This window comes from Perca fluviatilis, chromosome 18, assembly GCF_010015445.1.
Source record: "Perca fluviatilis chromosome 18, GENO_Pfluv_1.0, whole genome shotgun sequence".
Taxonomy (NCBI): domain Eukaryota; kingdom Metazoa; phylum Chordata; class Actinopteri; order Perciformes; family Percidae; genus Perca; species Perca fluviatilis.
This window is the reverse complement of record NC_053129.1, coordinates 23756539-23774403: the sequence shown is the minus strand read 5'-3', so window position 1 is coordinate 23774403 and position 17865 is coordinate 23756539. Positions and strand designations below refer to the sequence as shown.

The following is a 17865-nucleotide window of genomic DNA, read 5'->3' as shown; positions in this document are numbered from 1 at the left end:
GTGCACTGTGCTCTGATCCTATGTCTGGAGGTGGGAGGGAGGAAGTGTTTTATGACTTTAAAGTCTAAATATGGTTTTTTTTGTCGCACACACGCACGCACACACACACACACACACACACACACACACACACACAGTCTCACTCACTTGCCACAGCGTGTGGGACAAATTTATGTCCTGAGTATCTGTCACTTGCTGATGGTTAAAAATGAGTTATACTGAATGAGTTATAAGATGCTTGTGGGCCAGAGGGTCCATAAATCCCGGACTAGGCCATGTCACACTGCCCAGCCAAGCCTGCTCTTGCTTATTAATAGCAATTTACCCACCTTGTGTTTGATGCAGTGCGGCTCTGGCTGGCCAGTCCACTGCAGGCCGCTCCCCTCTGTACTCCACTCAAGGTTCAATCCCCATTTCAGTCTGCTATGGTCGGGGTTGAGGGCTACACCGACATCTGCTGGTTACTAGTGGTACTTTTGATGTAAAACAGCCTCGATCCCCATTAACCCATGCACTGATCCTTGTATAGGAGTGATGATAAAAATGTTACACAGCTAAGATTGCACGCCACATAGGCTGCATTCATATGGAGATTTGACCATTAGCCTATGACTTTGGACAAATGGCAGCCCATTATTAAGGTGTGATTGGGAAGGGCTAAGCCTTTAAGAGTGCCTTAAAATCTCCCCCACGACATTAAATCTCATCCTACTTTCTCTGATTCTTTTTTAAAAACACCATTGCCTTTCATGATTTACAAGACGGAGGAAGTCCTCAGTGTGGTGTCCTACTCTGGTTATAATACGTTTTGCTTACTCTCACTTTTTTAAACAGGCACCGGGTAATCACTCACTGTTAAATATGGAGGATTGTATCAGGACTGAGCTGCTTTCTCTTACTCTTACTTTCCCTGCTCTCCCTCTTTCTAACGTCAGTAGGTGTGTGTGTGTGTGTGTGTGTGTGTGGTGGTGGTGGTGGTGTGGGGGGGGTCTTGTAATGTAGGTACCAAGGTAGTTCAGAGCTATTTCCCCCCTAGGGCCTTTTCATCACTAAAATGTCTTTTGCCCTCCCCCATCATCTCGCCTAACACTAATTTTCTCTCTCCCTTACACACACACACACACACACACACACACACACACACTCACTCACTCACTGACTCACTCACTCACTCACTCACTCACTCACTCACTCACTCTCTCTCTCTCTCTCTCTCTCTCTCTCTCTCTCTCTCTCTCTCTCTCTCTAGCTCTCCAGGTAAATTAAAGTAATTGGCTCTGAGGCAAAATAGTAATATCAGTGTTTTTAATAATATCAGCAGGATTATATTGACGGAAAGGATTAAATTGTTTTACTCAGAAGATTATAAATCCTCGGAGGGGATGTGGCATTTTAAGTTGCTATTAACACTTAATGCAATCCCATCTCGCACTTAATGCATAGCACTGTCACCTCAGTTAATATACTGTAATGGTCCAGTGGTTGGAAAAATCCACTTTCACAGCAATTTCAAAGAGATTAATAATGAACATGCTGTATTGATCTTTCCATTGGGCCACCGTGAGCCACATTTGTGGTTTTGGTCATATGAACAGGTTCAGGCCCTAATGCATGGACGCAGAGTGCATGTAGTGCAGTTTATTGTTTATTAATAGCACATGCTCGCCTTGCAATGTTATTGACTTCATCCTATTGATTTATTTAGAACTGCAGAATGATCACTTAGTCTTGGCTTCATATTGATCTCCTCAATTACACCACAGAATATACATTTTAACAAATGATTAATGTAGAACTTAGTCTTAAAATCCACATCTATTCTTGGTGAAGCTCCTTTTCTGAATTGATTGAATTCAACAGGCAGATTTATATTGTTAGAGTAAATGTCTAACATTTCTAGCAGCTGCAGCTTTTGTGGTTTGAGGTTTATAGGACATAACTAGATACTGACAGACTATTTATTTCCACGTAATTGTTGCAATAAAGAAGTTGTTGAGTCAGTTGTCCTCATCCACCTGTACTGGGTGCACTGGCTTCGTGTGACCAGACTGCAAGTCAAGGCTGGGTCTGGTGCCTTTACGAAATAATTACACAAGGTGGTGCTCTTGTCCTCTGAAACACCGCCTTTTCAACCCGATGCTGGTATTGTATGGCTGGTGGGACTGTAACTGGCTTTTTGAAAAATTAAACAATTTAATTTAAATCTTGAAGTGGAAAGTGAAAGCCAAGTGGTTAAGATGCATACCAAATAATGACAATGTTGCCGGTTTGACTCTAGTTGGGGGAGTTTGTTGCACACAATCTGTTTTTTGTCTGTTTCTCTACTGTCACTATCAAAAGTAAAGACAAAAGCCCAAAATCTCTTTACAAAATGTGATAATACTAAATTAGTATTATATGGTTGAAATTTCACAGAATAACCACACATAATTGACTTATATAATCACATGACAAACAATATGCCTCCAGTGATAACTGAGGTGTAATATTCTCCTGAGAGACATTAGCCTGCTACTTTTAATGCCCCTGTGAAATTGATTTCAAACCTTAGCTATTTCTTGTAACATTAAATAGCCATGACTAAATAAACAACAATCAAATTTAAAGTGAGGAAAAAACAATTTTATGATATTAATTATGAGTTTAACACCCCACAAGTCAGAACTGTGTGGGTATAGTTTCATCAACAATTCTGATTGGTGTGCGGAAGTTCCAAGTGCTCAGACAAATATTTAAATATATCATGTGAGTTTAAGTTTGGCAGAAAACTGTGTTCATGAAGCACCCAATCATTCATAAGAAGCTGATTGATAAAATTTGGTTTTAAGGCCTTTAAGTAATAAACCTAGTTATTGCAGATGATTGTTATAATGTGGTAACTTGATGATGAAATTAAATGATAATATAACTTTAAACATAATCAGTGTAATGGAAATGTAAAGTTCTTATACTGACTTGAAAGTATTGTTTGATTAACTCATTCCAATAAAGACACTGACTACAAATTCAATGATTGTGGCAGATAAACAATATATTTTCAAAGCCACAGAAGAAAATAATTCTACATTATATATTATTGAATGCTATGATAATATTAGCTAAACAATACAGTTCCAATTAGGTTAGGAGAAGTACAGTGTTTGCATTCTCTTCCATTAGGCTGGCAGGGCTCAATATTAGGACCCAATGCATTATCCGTCTCAGTCGGAACAGCCCACGTTAAATTGTTTCGAAAATTGCACAGGGCTGTTTTAATGGGATTAACACACAAATTGAGCACGCTACCGAACTCGTCCTCATAGCTCCTCTGTCTCTGGACGATGTCAGCCATGTGTAGTTGGAAAACAGAGGGAGGGGAGATGCTGTGCAGAGCTCCCCTGCATCATTGACCCAAGTCAAGTGGGAACTACAGTAGAACAGCATCAAATCTGCAGAGAATAGTCATGTTAGGTGTGTATTACTCAACAAGGGAGTGTTGGTATGTAGCGAGTGTGAGGAGGAGTTGTGTTGTCAAATTGGACTTGTGTGTGTGTGTGTGTGTGTGTGTGTGTGTGTGTGTATGTGTGTGTGTTTGTTTGTTTTGAAGAGGGCAGGCAAAGCGGGAGCATCCCATAGCTGTGAGTGAAGCAAAGACACACCCCCGCCCTTCTCCCCTTGCATCTCTCTTCCTTTCTGCGGCCCTCTGTGGTCTCCTGGCCGTCCCCAAGTCATTTCAATCTAAATGCAAATTTCATCAACCTCCCTCTAAAAAGACTGATATTAGTATCAAAGCCAATGTGTTACGGCTGTGTCGTGTGGACATGTCATTCTCAATAGCATCTCCAGTGCGCAAACCTGCCAATCTTCCTCCACTACTGAGAATAGATCTCAGCTTTCTTTCTCTCTTTTCCTCTTTCTCTCTGTTTGTGCTTCTTTTTTCCTCTCCACCTCCATCTCCGTCCTCTCTCAGCAGCACTCTCTACGGCTTACATTTTTTCTTTCTGGCCACTGTTATACCTTGGTTTTCTCTTAACTCCGCCCTCCTGCATCCCCTTATATTTGGCCTCATCTAACCTTTCTTCGAGAAGCCCTCCAAATAGAACCTCATTAGTCCTCCATATGTTGTGTTCCGCCTCCCCAAGCCCTCTTGCCCCTGCTCTGCACTAAGCAGCTCACTCGGACTCTGCACATGCTTGCAGACCAACAGAGAAACACAGCAGAAACTCACTCAGCTCCTCTCTGCAGTCACACACACATCTCTCTTCTCCTCCTTCCATTTCTTTATTTCTTTCCCCTCTCCCTCTCCTAAAACACCCATCCTCCATTTTCCTCTCCTTTCTGTCCTCTCTCTGTGTTTGCAGTCAGGTTAAGCAAGGTGGAGTTGCGTGATGGAGAGATGGGTGGAAAGGAGGTCTGTGGAGCGAGGAAGAGGATGGATACACGGAGAGGAGGGAGGTGGGAAAGCTGAGAGAGGAGGCAGAGCACCCCGGGGAGGCTGCGCTCCAGGGGTTGTTAACATGCAGGTTGCATATTTCTGAATTGCAGAGCAGCCTTATCTCACAGTGCTGGGTCACTGAAGCACTTCCTTTCTCACTGTGTGCATGCCTGTGTGTGAGCACTGTATTCCTGCGCAAGTTAGTCTTGCATGCATGTCTGCATTTTAGAGTGTGTGTGTGTGTGTGTGTGTGTGTGTGTGTGTGTGTGTGTGTGTGTGTGTGTGTGTGTGTGTGTGTGCGTGTGTGTGTGTGTGTGTGTGTGTGTGTGTGTGTGCGCCTTCATGTGAATATGTGCATATGTGTATGCAACCGTGCTGGAAACAGCAGGAAATGTGAAGCTCTGATGGGGAGGGATTCTCTCCTCCCTCTCTTTCTCTCTCCCTTTTCTCGCACTGCAGCAAGAAACACTCATCAAACTGCAACACGCATCTCGCAGAAGCCCTCAGATACAGCAGCAGCAACAGCAGAGCCTGGGCCTCCTGTTAACACACAGACATGACACAGCGACAGCCAACAGCTTAACACTCTGCTCCCCAGCTGGCTCTGCTCTTAGGTGGGCCACTAAGGTCTGCCAGATAAAAGCTTGCACTGCAGGGTATTAGGCATTCTAGCCAGGGGGTGACTCTCTGTGTTGCTGCTGGCCCCCCTTTAATATCTGGTGTCCCTGCCAGCCTGGTGTAAGTTAAGGATTCTGTGTGTCCTTGGGAGGTCAGGCTCTGTTTAAGGCTGCGTTGCATGCTGGGCCCATACATCTCCAACATGTACCGCGCTCTAAATGAGCCTCCCTCCTTAACATCTTTGTCACGATCCCCTCCATTTGTCACAGCGTGGCAGCAACACTATTGTCATACACGTCGCTGTCGCCATTATCCAATAACGGAGTGCCGTGCAGAGGTCAGAGTTTAGATTGCGAGTTGTGTGTAAAAGGAGGATCACGTAATTGTACGGTGGGGATTTTGTGACTTCTACTGAATGCACAATTAGCTCGGTTTCTAATTTGGCATTAGTAAAGTGTGTTTTAGTGCAACAGAGGGACAGTGTCACGTAGAAGTATGCATGTAATAATGCCTTCATATTTGCAGTTTGCACATTCACGAGATACCAGTTACTAGATACCTTTCATCACAGGTTGCAGGTGTCTGTGAGCCCTCTGTCAATCATTTTATTCCATGCATTCTTCTTCCTTGTCAAAACCTGGTGCCTACATTACCCAAAATGCAACTCAATGTTCAGTCATAGACTCAAGTGTGTTATGCTAGTAGCAGCAGCTAATGTTCTAACACCCCCAGATTTCTTTTAATTTTTAAACTTGCAGTATTCAGTCCCAGCTGAAGCTGACTCAAGTGACAACAATTTATCAGATTGTGCACAGCTCCCTCTGAAGCCACAACCTTTTTCACATGTGAAGTAGTACTCCCAACAGATTTTGATGTGTAAAATCGGTGGAGTTCTCTATTGACTTGTTAATAATCTTTTGACCCTTCAGACATACAGCTTGTGACCCCTTGGAGAGTCCCAACCCCTATGTTGAGATAAATGATATAGACAAAACAAATGATATGATATAGAATAGTATTGCTCTGTGGATCCAACAAATACTGAGCATCCAAAAATGCATATTTTCATGTCACATCATTTGTTTCTGTCAAAACGTGTCTCTGTCTGCGCTCATGCATGTGTGTCCATGTGTGTTTGTTTGATTTTGTGTGTGTATGTGTGTGTGTGTGATGTATTTGCGTGAAGAGACAGGATCAGGAGAAACGCTGTGACTCGTCCCTGGGGTCTCTCTTCATGACTGAGTGGACTTGCACTTTGCAGATGCAGGTTCAAAACCACTGCTTATAATAGACACACTTTAGATCTTAGCACCGACATTGCTCTTGCCTTCAATGCAGCTCAAGGTTGAATGGAGTATGTACTTGTTGAGAATATAACATGCCTGTGCTAAACTACGACATGTGCATCCTGGGTCCTGGAGGAGCACTCTACCAGAGGCAAAGCTCTCTACTTCTGCCTCAGCTGGCTCCATTGTTGATCTCTGGCCCCTGCAAACACAAACGCATTACAGCAATATATTTGCCACATCCAGGCCAGTGTATTTTCTCAGAGGAGTCCTTTTCAGCTGCTGATATGGCTTAGCTTAAATCCCCTGGCTCTGTGACGACACACCAACGCAAATGGGCCAGACAGAGAAGGGTTCAAGGTTTAGAAAGCAAGGGATGAGTAAAGCTGTTAATTATTCTTGCCTCTTTTCTTTCTTGTCAAAGCTTGAAGTGATTAGATATGAAAAACAAAATCTAATCAGTATGTATTATTGGTGTCATCATATTGGTATATGTTTATTCATATACTGGATAGCAATTACTCTTGCATGTTGTTTGTTAGGATTAAATATTTAAAAAGATGATGTTTGCAAACTGTTATGTCAAATCTTTGATGCTCAATATCTCAGCATTTCACCCAGATTTTAGTATTGAAGCACATAAGAGATAATTTAACTCAACAGTGTGTGTTTTTGATTTCTTAAATGTTACAGATAAGGTCTCCAACAGAGGATAAAGGAACACTGTGAACCAAATGGGCAGATTGCACCTTTAAACTCTACTCTAAGTATAGCGTAAGGCAAATATTAAATGTGTAAAATGTCTTTCACATCATCTTCTACCTCTAGCTTTCCCTCTTTATTACCTTACTTTGAATTATGTGTTTGTATTGGTTGCGTGCCTTCCCCCTCTGCATCTTATCTCTTCTGCATGGCTGGCTCCTTTTTCCAACTGGCCTGGGTGTGAGTCAGGGTTCCTGCGGTGAAATCGGAGACCATGCAGGGGGGCACCAGGGGTGATAGCCAAGGGTCTGCATGCGAGCCGAACAGGAAGAGAGGAGCTGGTTGAAGAGTGGACCCTGAGGCCTCTCAAGTGATAGGAGCAGAAGATGAAAGGTGGGAGTACCTTGACCAGGGAGAGATGGGGAACTGCATGGCTGATTTAGTGAGTGACAGACTGGCTAGCTGGCTGGCTGGCTGATTGGCAAGCTAACAGGCAGAACAAAGAGAGTGTGGGTTCACAACTCCACGCTACTGCCAGCAGGCATCGATGCGGCTCTGAGGTCCACCAAAGGCCTGGATGAGTAATAAGTCATGTAGTGCTCACCCCCAACCCCCCACCCTACCCTCCCTGCAGCACCTTCACTTGGGCGATGGAGAGAGGATGAGGAAGAGGAGGATGAAGGCAAGCGTGACCATAGGAGAGAGAAGATAGATTAAGAGAGAAGAGGGTACTGTGAGGGAAAGGAGGGAAGTAGGGAGAACATGTACTGTACACTTATTTGTGCATGTATAAATATATGTGTGTGTGTGTGTGTGTGTGTGTGTGTGTGTGTGTGTGTGTGTGTGTGTGTGTGTGTGTGTGTGTGTGTGTGTGCGCGCACGCGCGCACATTGTTGAGGCATCAGGAGAGAGCTCTCTGCAGGAAATTGTCCGATCCAGTCAGGCTATGCTACTGATCCCAGGCCGCTGTCTCTGCTCCCAGGCCCTGTCAGATCCAGCTTCTCTCTCTCTCTCTCTCTCTCTCTCTTTTTTTTTTTTTTTTTTTTTTTTTTTTTTTTCTCTTCCTCCGAGTTTCTTACCAGCCCCCAACCTCCAACTCTGCCATGGAGCTGACAGCTTGGCCCTAACAGCGTGCTAACCACATTACCTGAACTCACCACAGTCATTATCTTGCACTGGACCCACTGGAGCTTGAAAGTCATTCCAACTTCTCTGCTGGTAGAGGTTAATAGGTGTGTGGGTGTGTGATTATATCCCAAAGGCTACGTAGTGCCCAGGCAAATCCTGGAATTCAATTCTTTCCTGGGACAGCTCGGAAGGACAGGTGCCAGAGGGTGTGTTTTTTTTCCTCTTTTCTTTTTTAATTCAGTTCACGCTTCCTGACTGCATGTCAGATTTGATGACAAGAGACAGCCACAAGTGTCTGGAACATTTCTCTGCATCTGAAGGCATAAATGCATCAGCAGTGCACCTCCACTCTTGGAGGAGATGGTTCTTTATGGACTAGACCTTAAACAGCTCTTTACATGTTTTTGAAAATTATTTATTGGTTTCGTATAGAACTGCATTTTTCTAATTTCCATAAGTTAATACTGCTTTTTATAGCAAGGAATACCTGTACCTAGAAAAATTTGTTTATTTTTTTAAGTATGCTGTTGCTTGTACTATTTATAAATCAGCTTAATGGCTGCTATTTTGTGCGCATCACCATATCTTTATATTAGACCATTTTCTTGCCAAACTGTTACAATTTGTTTAGTGTTTCTTGTCAGGGTGGAACATGTCTTAAACAGACCATAAAGAGACACATTAAACACTAAAAAATAACATTGTAGATAGGTCAGCAGCTCCTTCACACAGGGCACACCACCCACTGGTTTTTAGTGAAGCATCTATTGAAGCTTCTGTATACGTATATGTGCAAACTGTTTTTTATGTAGTTTTAGTTATGGCGGAATCTCCAATCATGTATTGGCAACATAACTGGCTGGTATCCAGTATTTAATAAAAAAAAATGGGGTGTGATAAATTGGCAGAGCAATATGTTAGTTGAACCCCATTAGCCAGCTGATTAATAAAGTTTGAACTCTGGTTGGACTCGCATAGTCTGTATGAAACTAAATCAGGCAATTCAGCAAAACCTTTCTGTATAGTCCTAAATAAGGATCTCATTTTAATAATTGGTCCAAAAATTTCAATGAAAGACATTGAAGACTTTTATTTATAGCAATTTCCCTGTATGGCTCAATAAAGAAACTCTGTAAAAATTGTTCTTATACTATATTGCCAAGAAAGGTTGCACAAATGAAACCCTCACTGGCTGGGTATCAGCTGTGGTGCTGCCTTACATACATTTTTATTCTCTATACTGCCAATTTGCTTGAGAATGCATGTACAGTATATGCTATATGCTGAATGGTTGCTTACACAAACATTACATCAGACATGTCACTATGAATAGGCAGAGATGGACGGACGTGTTACCTTCACTCCACTACAGTGCAGCTCAGACAAAATGAAGGCCAGGCTTGCCAGAAACACTGCACAAATTGAGACTCATTTAAAACAGATAAGTGGCCTCAGTTGGAATTGAAGGAAGTGTCACGTTGCAGACATGCATACAAGAGAGAGAATTTGATGGATTTAAAAGGGGAATATATATGCTTTTTGAGATCCATAATTTAGTGATGGTCCTTTCCTAAACTTCCAAAAGTCCAAGCTGACTGATAATCACCGGCAGGAATCTGTGAGTGCTGAGCCCATTAACAAGAGGAGATTTTTTTGCTTTAAGGGCAGAAAATCTCTATGTTTAACTCCTCTGCATTAGGAGCCAATTACACGGCTGAAAAAAAAATGACCTGGGGTAGTTTGGTGTCCAAGGTTGTTTGTGCTGACATTCTGCTTTTCAAATGCCAGTCTGTTAATTATGCAAATGGCCTACAAGGCCCCTGTATAAACATATACATAAGTCCCTTTATGTGTACATGGTCCCATATATCCTGCGAGTTATTAGAGACAGCAAGCCTTGTTTCAATATAATAATACAAAAATTGAAATATGAAATGACCCCTCCGGCTGCAGCGTGCCTGCCTCTCCAGTATCCCTCTCAGACTCTCAGGCCCTCACTCTCCTCCTCCCCTGTCCTCTTTTTCCTTGTGGTGCAACTCTTTGCGCAGCGATGCTATGCGACACCGGCCAGCTTCAGAGAAGGCGAGTCCACATTGCATTAATTCTGAGCAGAGAGAAATCCAGTATCAGATGTAATGGGTTTGATTCCAAAGCCCTGGGGCGATGTTCTGCGCTGCTGTAATGGTGGTGGGAGTCGGCAGAGATCCTGCACTCACCAGAAAGCTGCCTAACATACACACACTCCCATACATACTCCCTTCCCTCTAATGTCTGCTCTCTTATTCTTACCCTTCTTGTCTACTCTCTTCGTCTCTAGCCCTCCATTTTTGTCTCTCCTTGGATGACCAGAGGTGTACTCCACCCCGCTTTTGACTCTTTACCAAACTCCTCGCCACGTTGTTGCCTAATTACTGTCTCTAAACAAGGGGCTTTGTCCCCAGCAGTCCCGAATTAAGTGGCTGCTGCTCATTCGCAGATGGATAATTGTTTTTTTTTCTTCCTCGCTGACTTCTTCTCTTCAGCTGAGGCCAGATTTAGTCAGGTATTCTGGAGAAGGCATCATTGGATAATGTCGAATAAGCCCCAGGGTAAGTTTCCCTTTGTTTTTGCTTGTTTTTTTCTTATTTTAATTAAAGAGCAGTCTATCATTGTGAGCAGGGCACCTCTCCAAGACAACATATGATTGGTTAAAGGAGTGACAGGCCTAACTGTTTGCTCCAATCATTGCCATCACACTGTAGATGTCAGGAACTCATGCACTCCATCACTTGAACAAACTGATATACTGTTGGCTAATCAAACACACTTAATATTCAATGAAATATTTGACTATTATAAAATGATGAGGTACAAACTTGAAGCCATAAAGAGATGTTTAACTTAGTGGAACCCTTTGAAACTTGCAGTTGCATGCTTTGTCATGCATTTAACAACATTAGCCTGGTGTTTTCTTTTGAGGAATGGGGACAGGCTTGGGCTCATTGGGGTGGAAGTAAAGCTTTATGGCACTTTGGCGACCATGTCCTGCATGCTTTATGACAATGGATGAATGTGTACCCTTTTCCCCTTTTACCTTCTTCACAAGTCCAGAAACAAAAGTCATGAGACATAAGTAATAAAACAGCACCCTAATATATCTCCTGTAATGTCTGTTGTTGAATAAGGTATGCTCCTTGTAGTGCGTTTGCATTGAGGATGACTACAGCCTGGCCTCGTTTCCATATAGTTTTGGGGGAGATTCTACCTTCTGCCACATGTTAAGCACCTCTAATGTTGCATAACACAAACACCCAGAGCAAGTTGCTGTCCTTAGGCCGCCACACCTCTGCTGCATCTGGAGCCTTGGGGAAAAACGACGGGCTTCCCTGGGCGCACCACAAAAACGGTGAAGCATATGTTTACAGCTCCCTCTGTCTGCTGGGGCTCCCCTTATTATTGTGATGGATGGTGAGGGAAAAGGGGAGAGCGATGGCCCTTGCCTCCTCATCACCTATCCATGAACAGAGAGCCGCTCGACCGACGGTGAGGTAATTACACCGTCATTATAATGTGCACAAGCATATACACTCTCACACTACATAAACACAGTCCTCTACACACCAGATGGGGTCCCCGATGTCTTCAGCCTTGTGTATCCCTCCCTTCCTCCTCCATACATCTCTGCTCTACTATCTTCTCTCCTCAGCTCTCCCTCTCTGCACCAGCAAGGGAATTCCAGCCTTCCAGGAAAGCTTGCCAGTTCTGGACCGGGGAGTGTGCCTGTGTGTGTATGACTGTCTGTTTGCATTGTGTGTCTGTGCATGTATGTACACATGCTCACATGCATATACAATACCCATGTGCATGCTCAACATTAACACAGCCTGTTTAACATTGGGCCCTCACCATCATTGACAGGCTGACAGATGTGGATGCTGCCATGATACCACGCTACAGGGAGCAAGATCTCCTCACATGTTGGGGTATCTTTCCACAGACATGGTAAACCTAAGTCAGCTTAAGAACAGTAGTTAGTTGACCATACACATTTTATAATGATAAAAACATCTATCTTCTGAGTGACTTTTAAAGAGCAACTAAACAGCAGCTGGAAATGTTGTGGTGACCTCCAGTGCTGCAGTGATGTAGAAGTGTACTGCAGGTTAGGTATGTTGGTACACAGTGACATCACTGCTGGGTGTGGTTACAGGTCTGAACCCTCCAAACCACTTCAGTGATGGAGGTGCTACAGACTTGAAACTTTCAACCAAAGATAACACAAACACATTACTTTTTCAGCCTGCATGATATTAAAGGAAAAGTTAAATGTTTTAGGAGACACTTGTTTTTTTCATTGCCAAGAGTTAGACAAGAAGATCGATACTACATGTTAAATATAAAGCTACAGCCGGGAGATTGTTAGGCTGGAAAATGTTGAACGTTTCCTTTAAGTTACTCTTTAATTAATTCAGCCAATTTCTGTAAGACCAATGGGTGTCCATGCAAGTGTGTGCATATGTTTGTGTTAATATACTATGCATTAGTGCATATGGATATAAACATCCAATGAAATGGTTTGAAACAAGTTCCTTTGAATATGTGAATGTTTTTATGCAGATAAAAACATGTTTTTAATTAAACCCAGCAGGACGACCGGTACATAGCCTATAGGTTAAGAAACTAGTGTAATTTAAGCACAGGTGGAGATTCAGCATATAGCATATACTGTACGACAAAAACTACAACAAGTGCTTCAATTAGCTAACCAGACTAGACTTTTCATGGTAGTTAATAGGCCAAGACTTGATTGAATGATTCAAGTCCAATGAGTCAAAATCCAACTCAGGTTAAGACATCAGATAAGCTTTGAAGGTCTATTTTATGTCCATAACCAGTCATGCTGGAAGAGTTGCCCCATTTCTTGCCACGGCTACTGTGCTCATGTACGTGTGTTAATGAAATATGTATATTGATAGATTCCCAACAGAAGCTGGAGGATGGGCATATTCTTTCCATGAGAATAAACAAGAGAAATCATACACCATGGAAGCGTGCATACAGTCTATAAATGGAAGCGGTGCTTTTTTGCCTGGGGATGTTGCATTTTTACAGGTCAGACTGTGATCTTCTCTAGGCCTCTGCATTGAGACGCATCTCTGGGGTGCTGCTGCTGGCTCTTAGAGGGACCCTTTAATTTCTGAAAGCACGGGTGCATCTTATGGAGCTAAAATTGGTGGGAGGGTGAATGACTTTTATGAGGCGTTTCTGATTGATACAGAACTGATACTCTTATTTATTAGGTTAGGGGTCAAATATGAGGTCTCTAAGCAGCAGGGATCTAAAATTCTAGCTTCAAAGGTGGTATCAAATGACATGAGAAAAGTGAGTGGCGTCTGCAGACGTAGGCTACTGCTCGTCAGTCTCCCCTAAAAGCCTTCACAGGAAATCAATAGTGGTCTCCATAAGACTTAATCTGGGATCCACACTACTACCGTGGCAGGCGGCCAGCTGAGTGATGTGTGCGGTTTTAACAGCCCCCGCATCCTGCCCGCTTATCTGTAGGTGTCCTGATGACCGCTCGACTTTCTACTCATCTCGTCTGACTGTTTTTTTTTTTTTTTTTGCTGTATCCCAGCCCTCCTCCATCTCTTCCTCCTCTTCCTCCTCCTCCTCCTCCTCCTCCTCCTCCTCCTCCCCTCCCTTTCCCCACTAAGTTCGATGCGATCGGCTCTGGGCCCTGCCGTGAGTTCTCGGTGCGGGCGACAGCGCTGCTGAACATGGCGTCAGACGGGATGATTTTAACGAACCACGACCACCAAATCCGGGTCGGAGTATTGACAGGTAAACGCAGAAATTCCCATCGGGTCTCTCAAATTTTGCCCATATTTCCATGAATTCATTTCCGCCGGCTGTCCGCTCGGATCTTCATACATGTCGGCTGGTTTTTGCGTGGCGGCGGCGGCTCTCGGTCTCTGACTGGCGTTTGCAGCCCCTTGAAGGCGACGCTGATTTAAAGCTGTTTATTTTTTCATTTTACCGGTATGCATTAATGTACATGCTCTATTACATCCAGGGCTTATGCGGTGGAAGCGGTCGGCTAAATGTGGGCTCTGCATTGTGTCCGCTCATGTAGATTTCTTGAGCCGTTCTCCTTACTGAAGAACACGAGCTCAGTTTATGTGTATTGAATAATTCATGTCCTTATCTGCTTGTCAGAGCTGAAAATTACAGCTGACCGTGTGTTGTCTCGCTGCTAAAGATGCTCGGGCTATTGATTGCATTATTGACACCCAGCTGACCACAGCGATTTTTGAAGTGTTGCTCACGACAGTTGCTGAAGGTGGATGTGGTGATGAGCGCATCCTTGGCCTATTAAGAGCAGTGGACGATCTGAAAAAATCTGTAAAAATGCGTGTAGATGTCGGATGTGGCTTATTTTGTGAATGATAGTGCCGGCCGAGGAGTTTACATGACACATGATAACGGCTCTGGCTCGGTTTGGTGGGGCTGAACACACGGGTAAAACCTCCTGACATTCCTCTGAATGCAACGCGATGACGGCGCTTCTCTCACTTACCAATACTGGAAACATTATGCGCTTGGATGCAATGTGCGGCTATGAGGCGGCGGATGGTGTTAGATCTGATCGCCGCCGGCCTTCATTTTTGTCTGTGTGTGTGTGTGTGTGTGTGTGTGTGTGTGTGTGTGTGTGTGTGTGTGTGTGTGTGTGTGTGTGTGTGTGTGTGTGTGTGTGTGTGTGTGTGCGTGTGCGTGTGTGCGCAGCCTATTGCTTTGTCATGTTTCTGATCGTCAAGCATCATGCGAGGCGAATCCAGCTGTTGTCATGATCGGAAAGTAATTTTTGGACGATGTGAAGAGGGAGGGAGGGAGGTGGTGGGGCAGATGCATGATAAAGGCTATCCAGAGGAATACCCCCCTCTCAATCTCTCTCTCTCTCTCTCTCTCTCTCTCTCTCTCTCTCTCTCTCTCTCTCTCTCTCTCTCTCTGTCCATCCTGTGTGAGGCTGGGTCGATCAATATTTCATGAAAGCCGTGATCTCACACATACGGTATTCCTCCGTATGGAAATCCGGTACGGAGGAGGTGGTAGGCGATGTGTAGCGATGGAGGAATGACTGTAGACCCTCTCTTGCAATCTGCCAGGGAAACCCCCATCACCAACAACACCACAACCACCCGTCCTCTCCTTCTCCATCCCTTCTCTTCCTCTCCTCGAGCTGGAGAGAGAGGCAGAGCCAGTGGCAGAGGCAGAGCGCTGTCCGTGGTGCTGAAATCCAGCGTCACTCACAAATCAGTGCGGTACTGACCCTACCACGGTAATAAATACTGCATCAGATAGAAACACCCAGGATTGTAGAGGAGGAAAAAGCCATCTCACGTCAGTTTCTCAAACATCACTTTTTACTGTATGATGAGGAATTTGGAGTTTATGTAAAAGAAAATAGTCACAAACTGATGAGGATTTGGTCTTTTAAGGGGAAACAAACATGCCTTCAGATTGTTTTTTGTGGTCGTTGTCCATAGTCACCAACAAGAAGTCAGAATATAGCCATCATTTTTTGAACACTACATCAATGCCCACGCCACATCATAGAGGGTTCATTTCTCTATGTGTCATCAGTCACTTGAATCCCCAACTGTATCTCTAGTGTAGTGACAGATTGCAAGATTGATCTAGCTGTGCAGTATTGACAATTCGTGCATACATATGTCAATGTTGAGACGTGCAGGGACTCAACCAACAGGCTTATTTGTCTTTTTGATGTGTTTGTGTGTGTGGCGTAGGAGGGCTTGCACTGTCAGGGAAACAAAGCATCAAAGGAGAGAGAGAAAAAACGGGGAGGAAAGAGTGCACTGTGGCATTAAGTTGCCATGTTTTACCTGACCCTTAGCCTTTTAAGAATCTAATCGTGGCAGGATTACTCATGGCTACAAAGCCCGCTGTGTGATTTTTTTTTTATGACATGATGCATTTTGACTGCAAAATGTCCCCTGTTGTGCTGCCACAAGGTAGCAAAGCTCCAAATATTCAGGTTGGATCTCTCTTATAACGCAGAAACTTTGTCACCACACCTCAGTCTTATACATCCACTGTGTTCATGCCATTAGTCTGCTGTGTTATAGGGCCTGTGTGAGAAGAATGCTAATAGAGTTTGGAGCAGTGCTCAATATCCCTTCTGCGAGGGTCAAAGGTCAGCCGTCCACTCCTACATTCAGTCACCAGGGAGGAGATGAGACCTTGGCTCACCCTCCTCCATCACTTAGCCCCACATCCCTCTAGACAGGTGACAGTTTCCAGGGGGCATCTCTGTTTAGACACTGGACACAGTGCAGGGGACATGAGGCTGACATGGTCAAGAGTGAGTGTGTGTGTGTTTGTGTGAGTGTGAAATTATTTATGTATTTTGTGAAATGTTTGAATAAGAGGTGTGGTTTATTTGCAAGGAAAGGGAGTTGAAACTTGAAACAGGATAATTGGGCTAAACATGCTGTCACTTGTCAAAGATGTCACACTGAAAATGTGACCTTTGTTAGGAGTGGATGAAAGCTTCTCATGCTGTGCTCAGCCTATTGTGATGTATGTATTTGTGGGTTTTTTTCTGTCTACCTGTTTGTACGTGATTGTGTGCGTGTGTGTGTATTTTGATGCATGAGTGCTCAGTGCCCAGTTTCTAGCTGTCACTGTTTCTTCCTGTTGAGCATGAGTTTTAATTGTCCTGTGTCTCTCTCCCTGGGCCTGCCTCAGGGTATGGACACGCAGCTACACACTCACTCACTTCAGCTGAATATGTGTGCCTTAATTGCTTGATGCATGTGTATTTGTGTATGCAGAGACACAGTCGTAAATGAAGAGGTGGTGAGTTGTGGCCTCCGGTTTGTGACAGGCAGAGGACTATACAAACACTCCAAAGATAAATTGTGTTTTTAGACACATTCTTTTACTTTGTTGTAGAGATGTTTGCTAGTCTGGCTTAGTATGATGCGTAGTGTAAATAATATATAATGCAAACATCTGTCTTGACTTAAAAAGGTGTGTTTCATATAGATATTTCAAGATTTTTCTAGGAAACCCTCTACCCACATGAGAACCAGGCTGAGTTATAACACACCTTGGGCATACACCAGCTGAGCTTCTATGCATTTGTGTGTGTGTGTGTGTGTGTGTGTGTGTGTGCCCTTTACATGTGTGGTATGTGCATATGCATGTGACTCTGCTCTGCTCTTTGTCTTTCTGCACTAATTCTGAGCTCTGGCTGGAAAACACAGCTTAGCAAATCCCTCCAGCCCCAAATATAGAGCTGTATGCATACCTTCTATGATCACTGAGAGAGAGAGGGAGAGAGGGGCTGACAAAGAGAGAAAGAGCCCTGCAAAAGGCATCCAGTTTAATCTGTATAAAGCCAGTGTGTATGTGTGTGACCATACGGTATTATTATACGGCAACTCTCCATGCATGGGCCGCTGATGCTCTTGGATGTGTGGCTTGATTTACAGCCCATAGAAAGTCCCATTGATGCTGGCTGCTGAGAGTGTGTGGGTTAACTCCAGCCCTTCCTCAAAGAGATGTGGATACACACTCAGCACCGTGCTTCCAATGAGGAGGCATGGCAGAAAAGCTCCACTCTGCGACAGACAGCACACATTTTTCCCTCTTCTCTCTCTCTCTGTGTATAAATCGCTCCTTCTTTCTCTCTCTCTCTTCTATTTTTTTAGCCTT

The 17865-nt window shown here is 43.9% G+C and overlaps 1 protein-coding gene across 15 annotated transcripts in view; it reads left to right on the top strand.

Annotated features, from left to right (window-relative positions):
* The first annotated feature begins 13833 nt into the window (after positions 1-13833).
* The window catches only part of gphnb (gephyrin b), a 94718-nt gene continuing 90686 nt past the window's right edge, over positions 13834-17865 (top strand). For 9 of the 15 annotated variants that reach the window (XM_039781632.1, XM_039781623.1, XM_039781631.1 and 6 more), the window contains exon 1: positions 13835-13968. In XM_039781632.1, coding sequence (XP_039637566.1) covers positions 13905-13968 — 64 coding nt within the window. In that variant the 5' untranslated portion in view covers positions 13835-13904. Of the gene's footprint in view, positions 13969-17865 lie in introns of all 15 variants that reach the window. The other 6 variants (XM_039781622.1, XM_039781625.1, XM_039781620.1 and 3 more) reach the window with 3 other exon arrangements.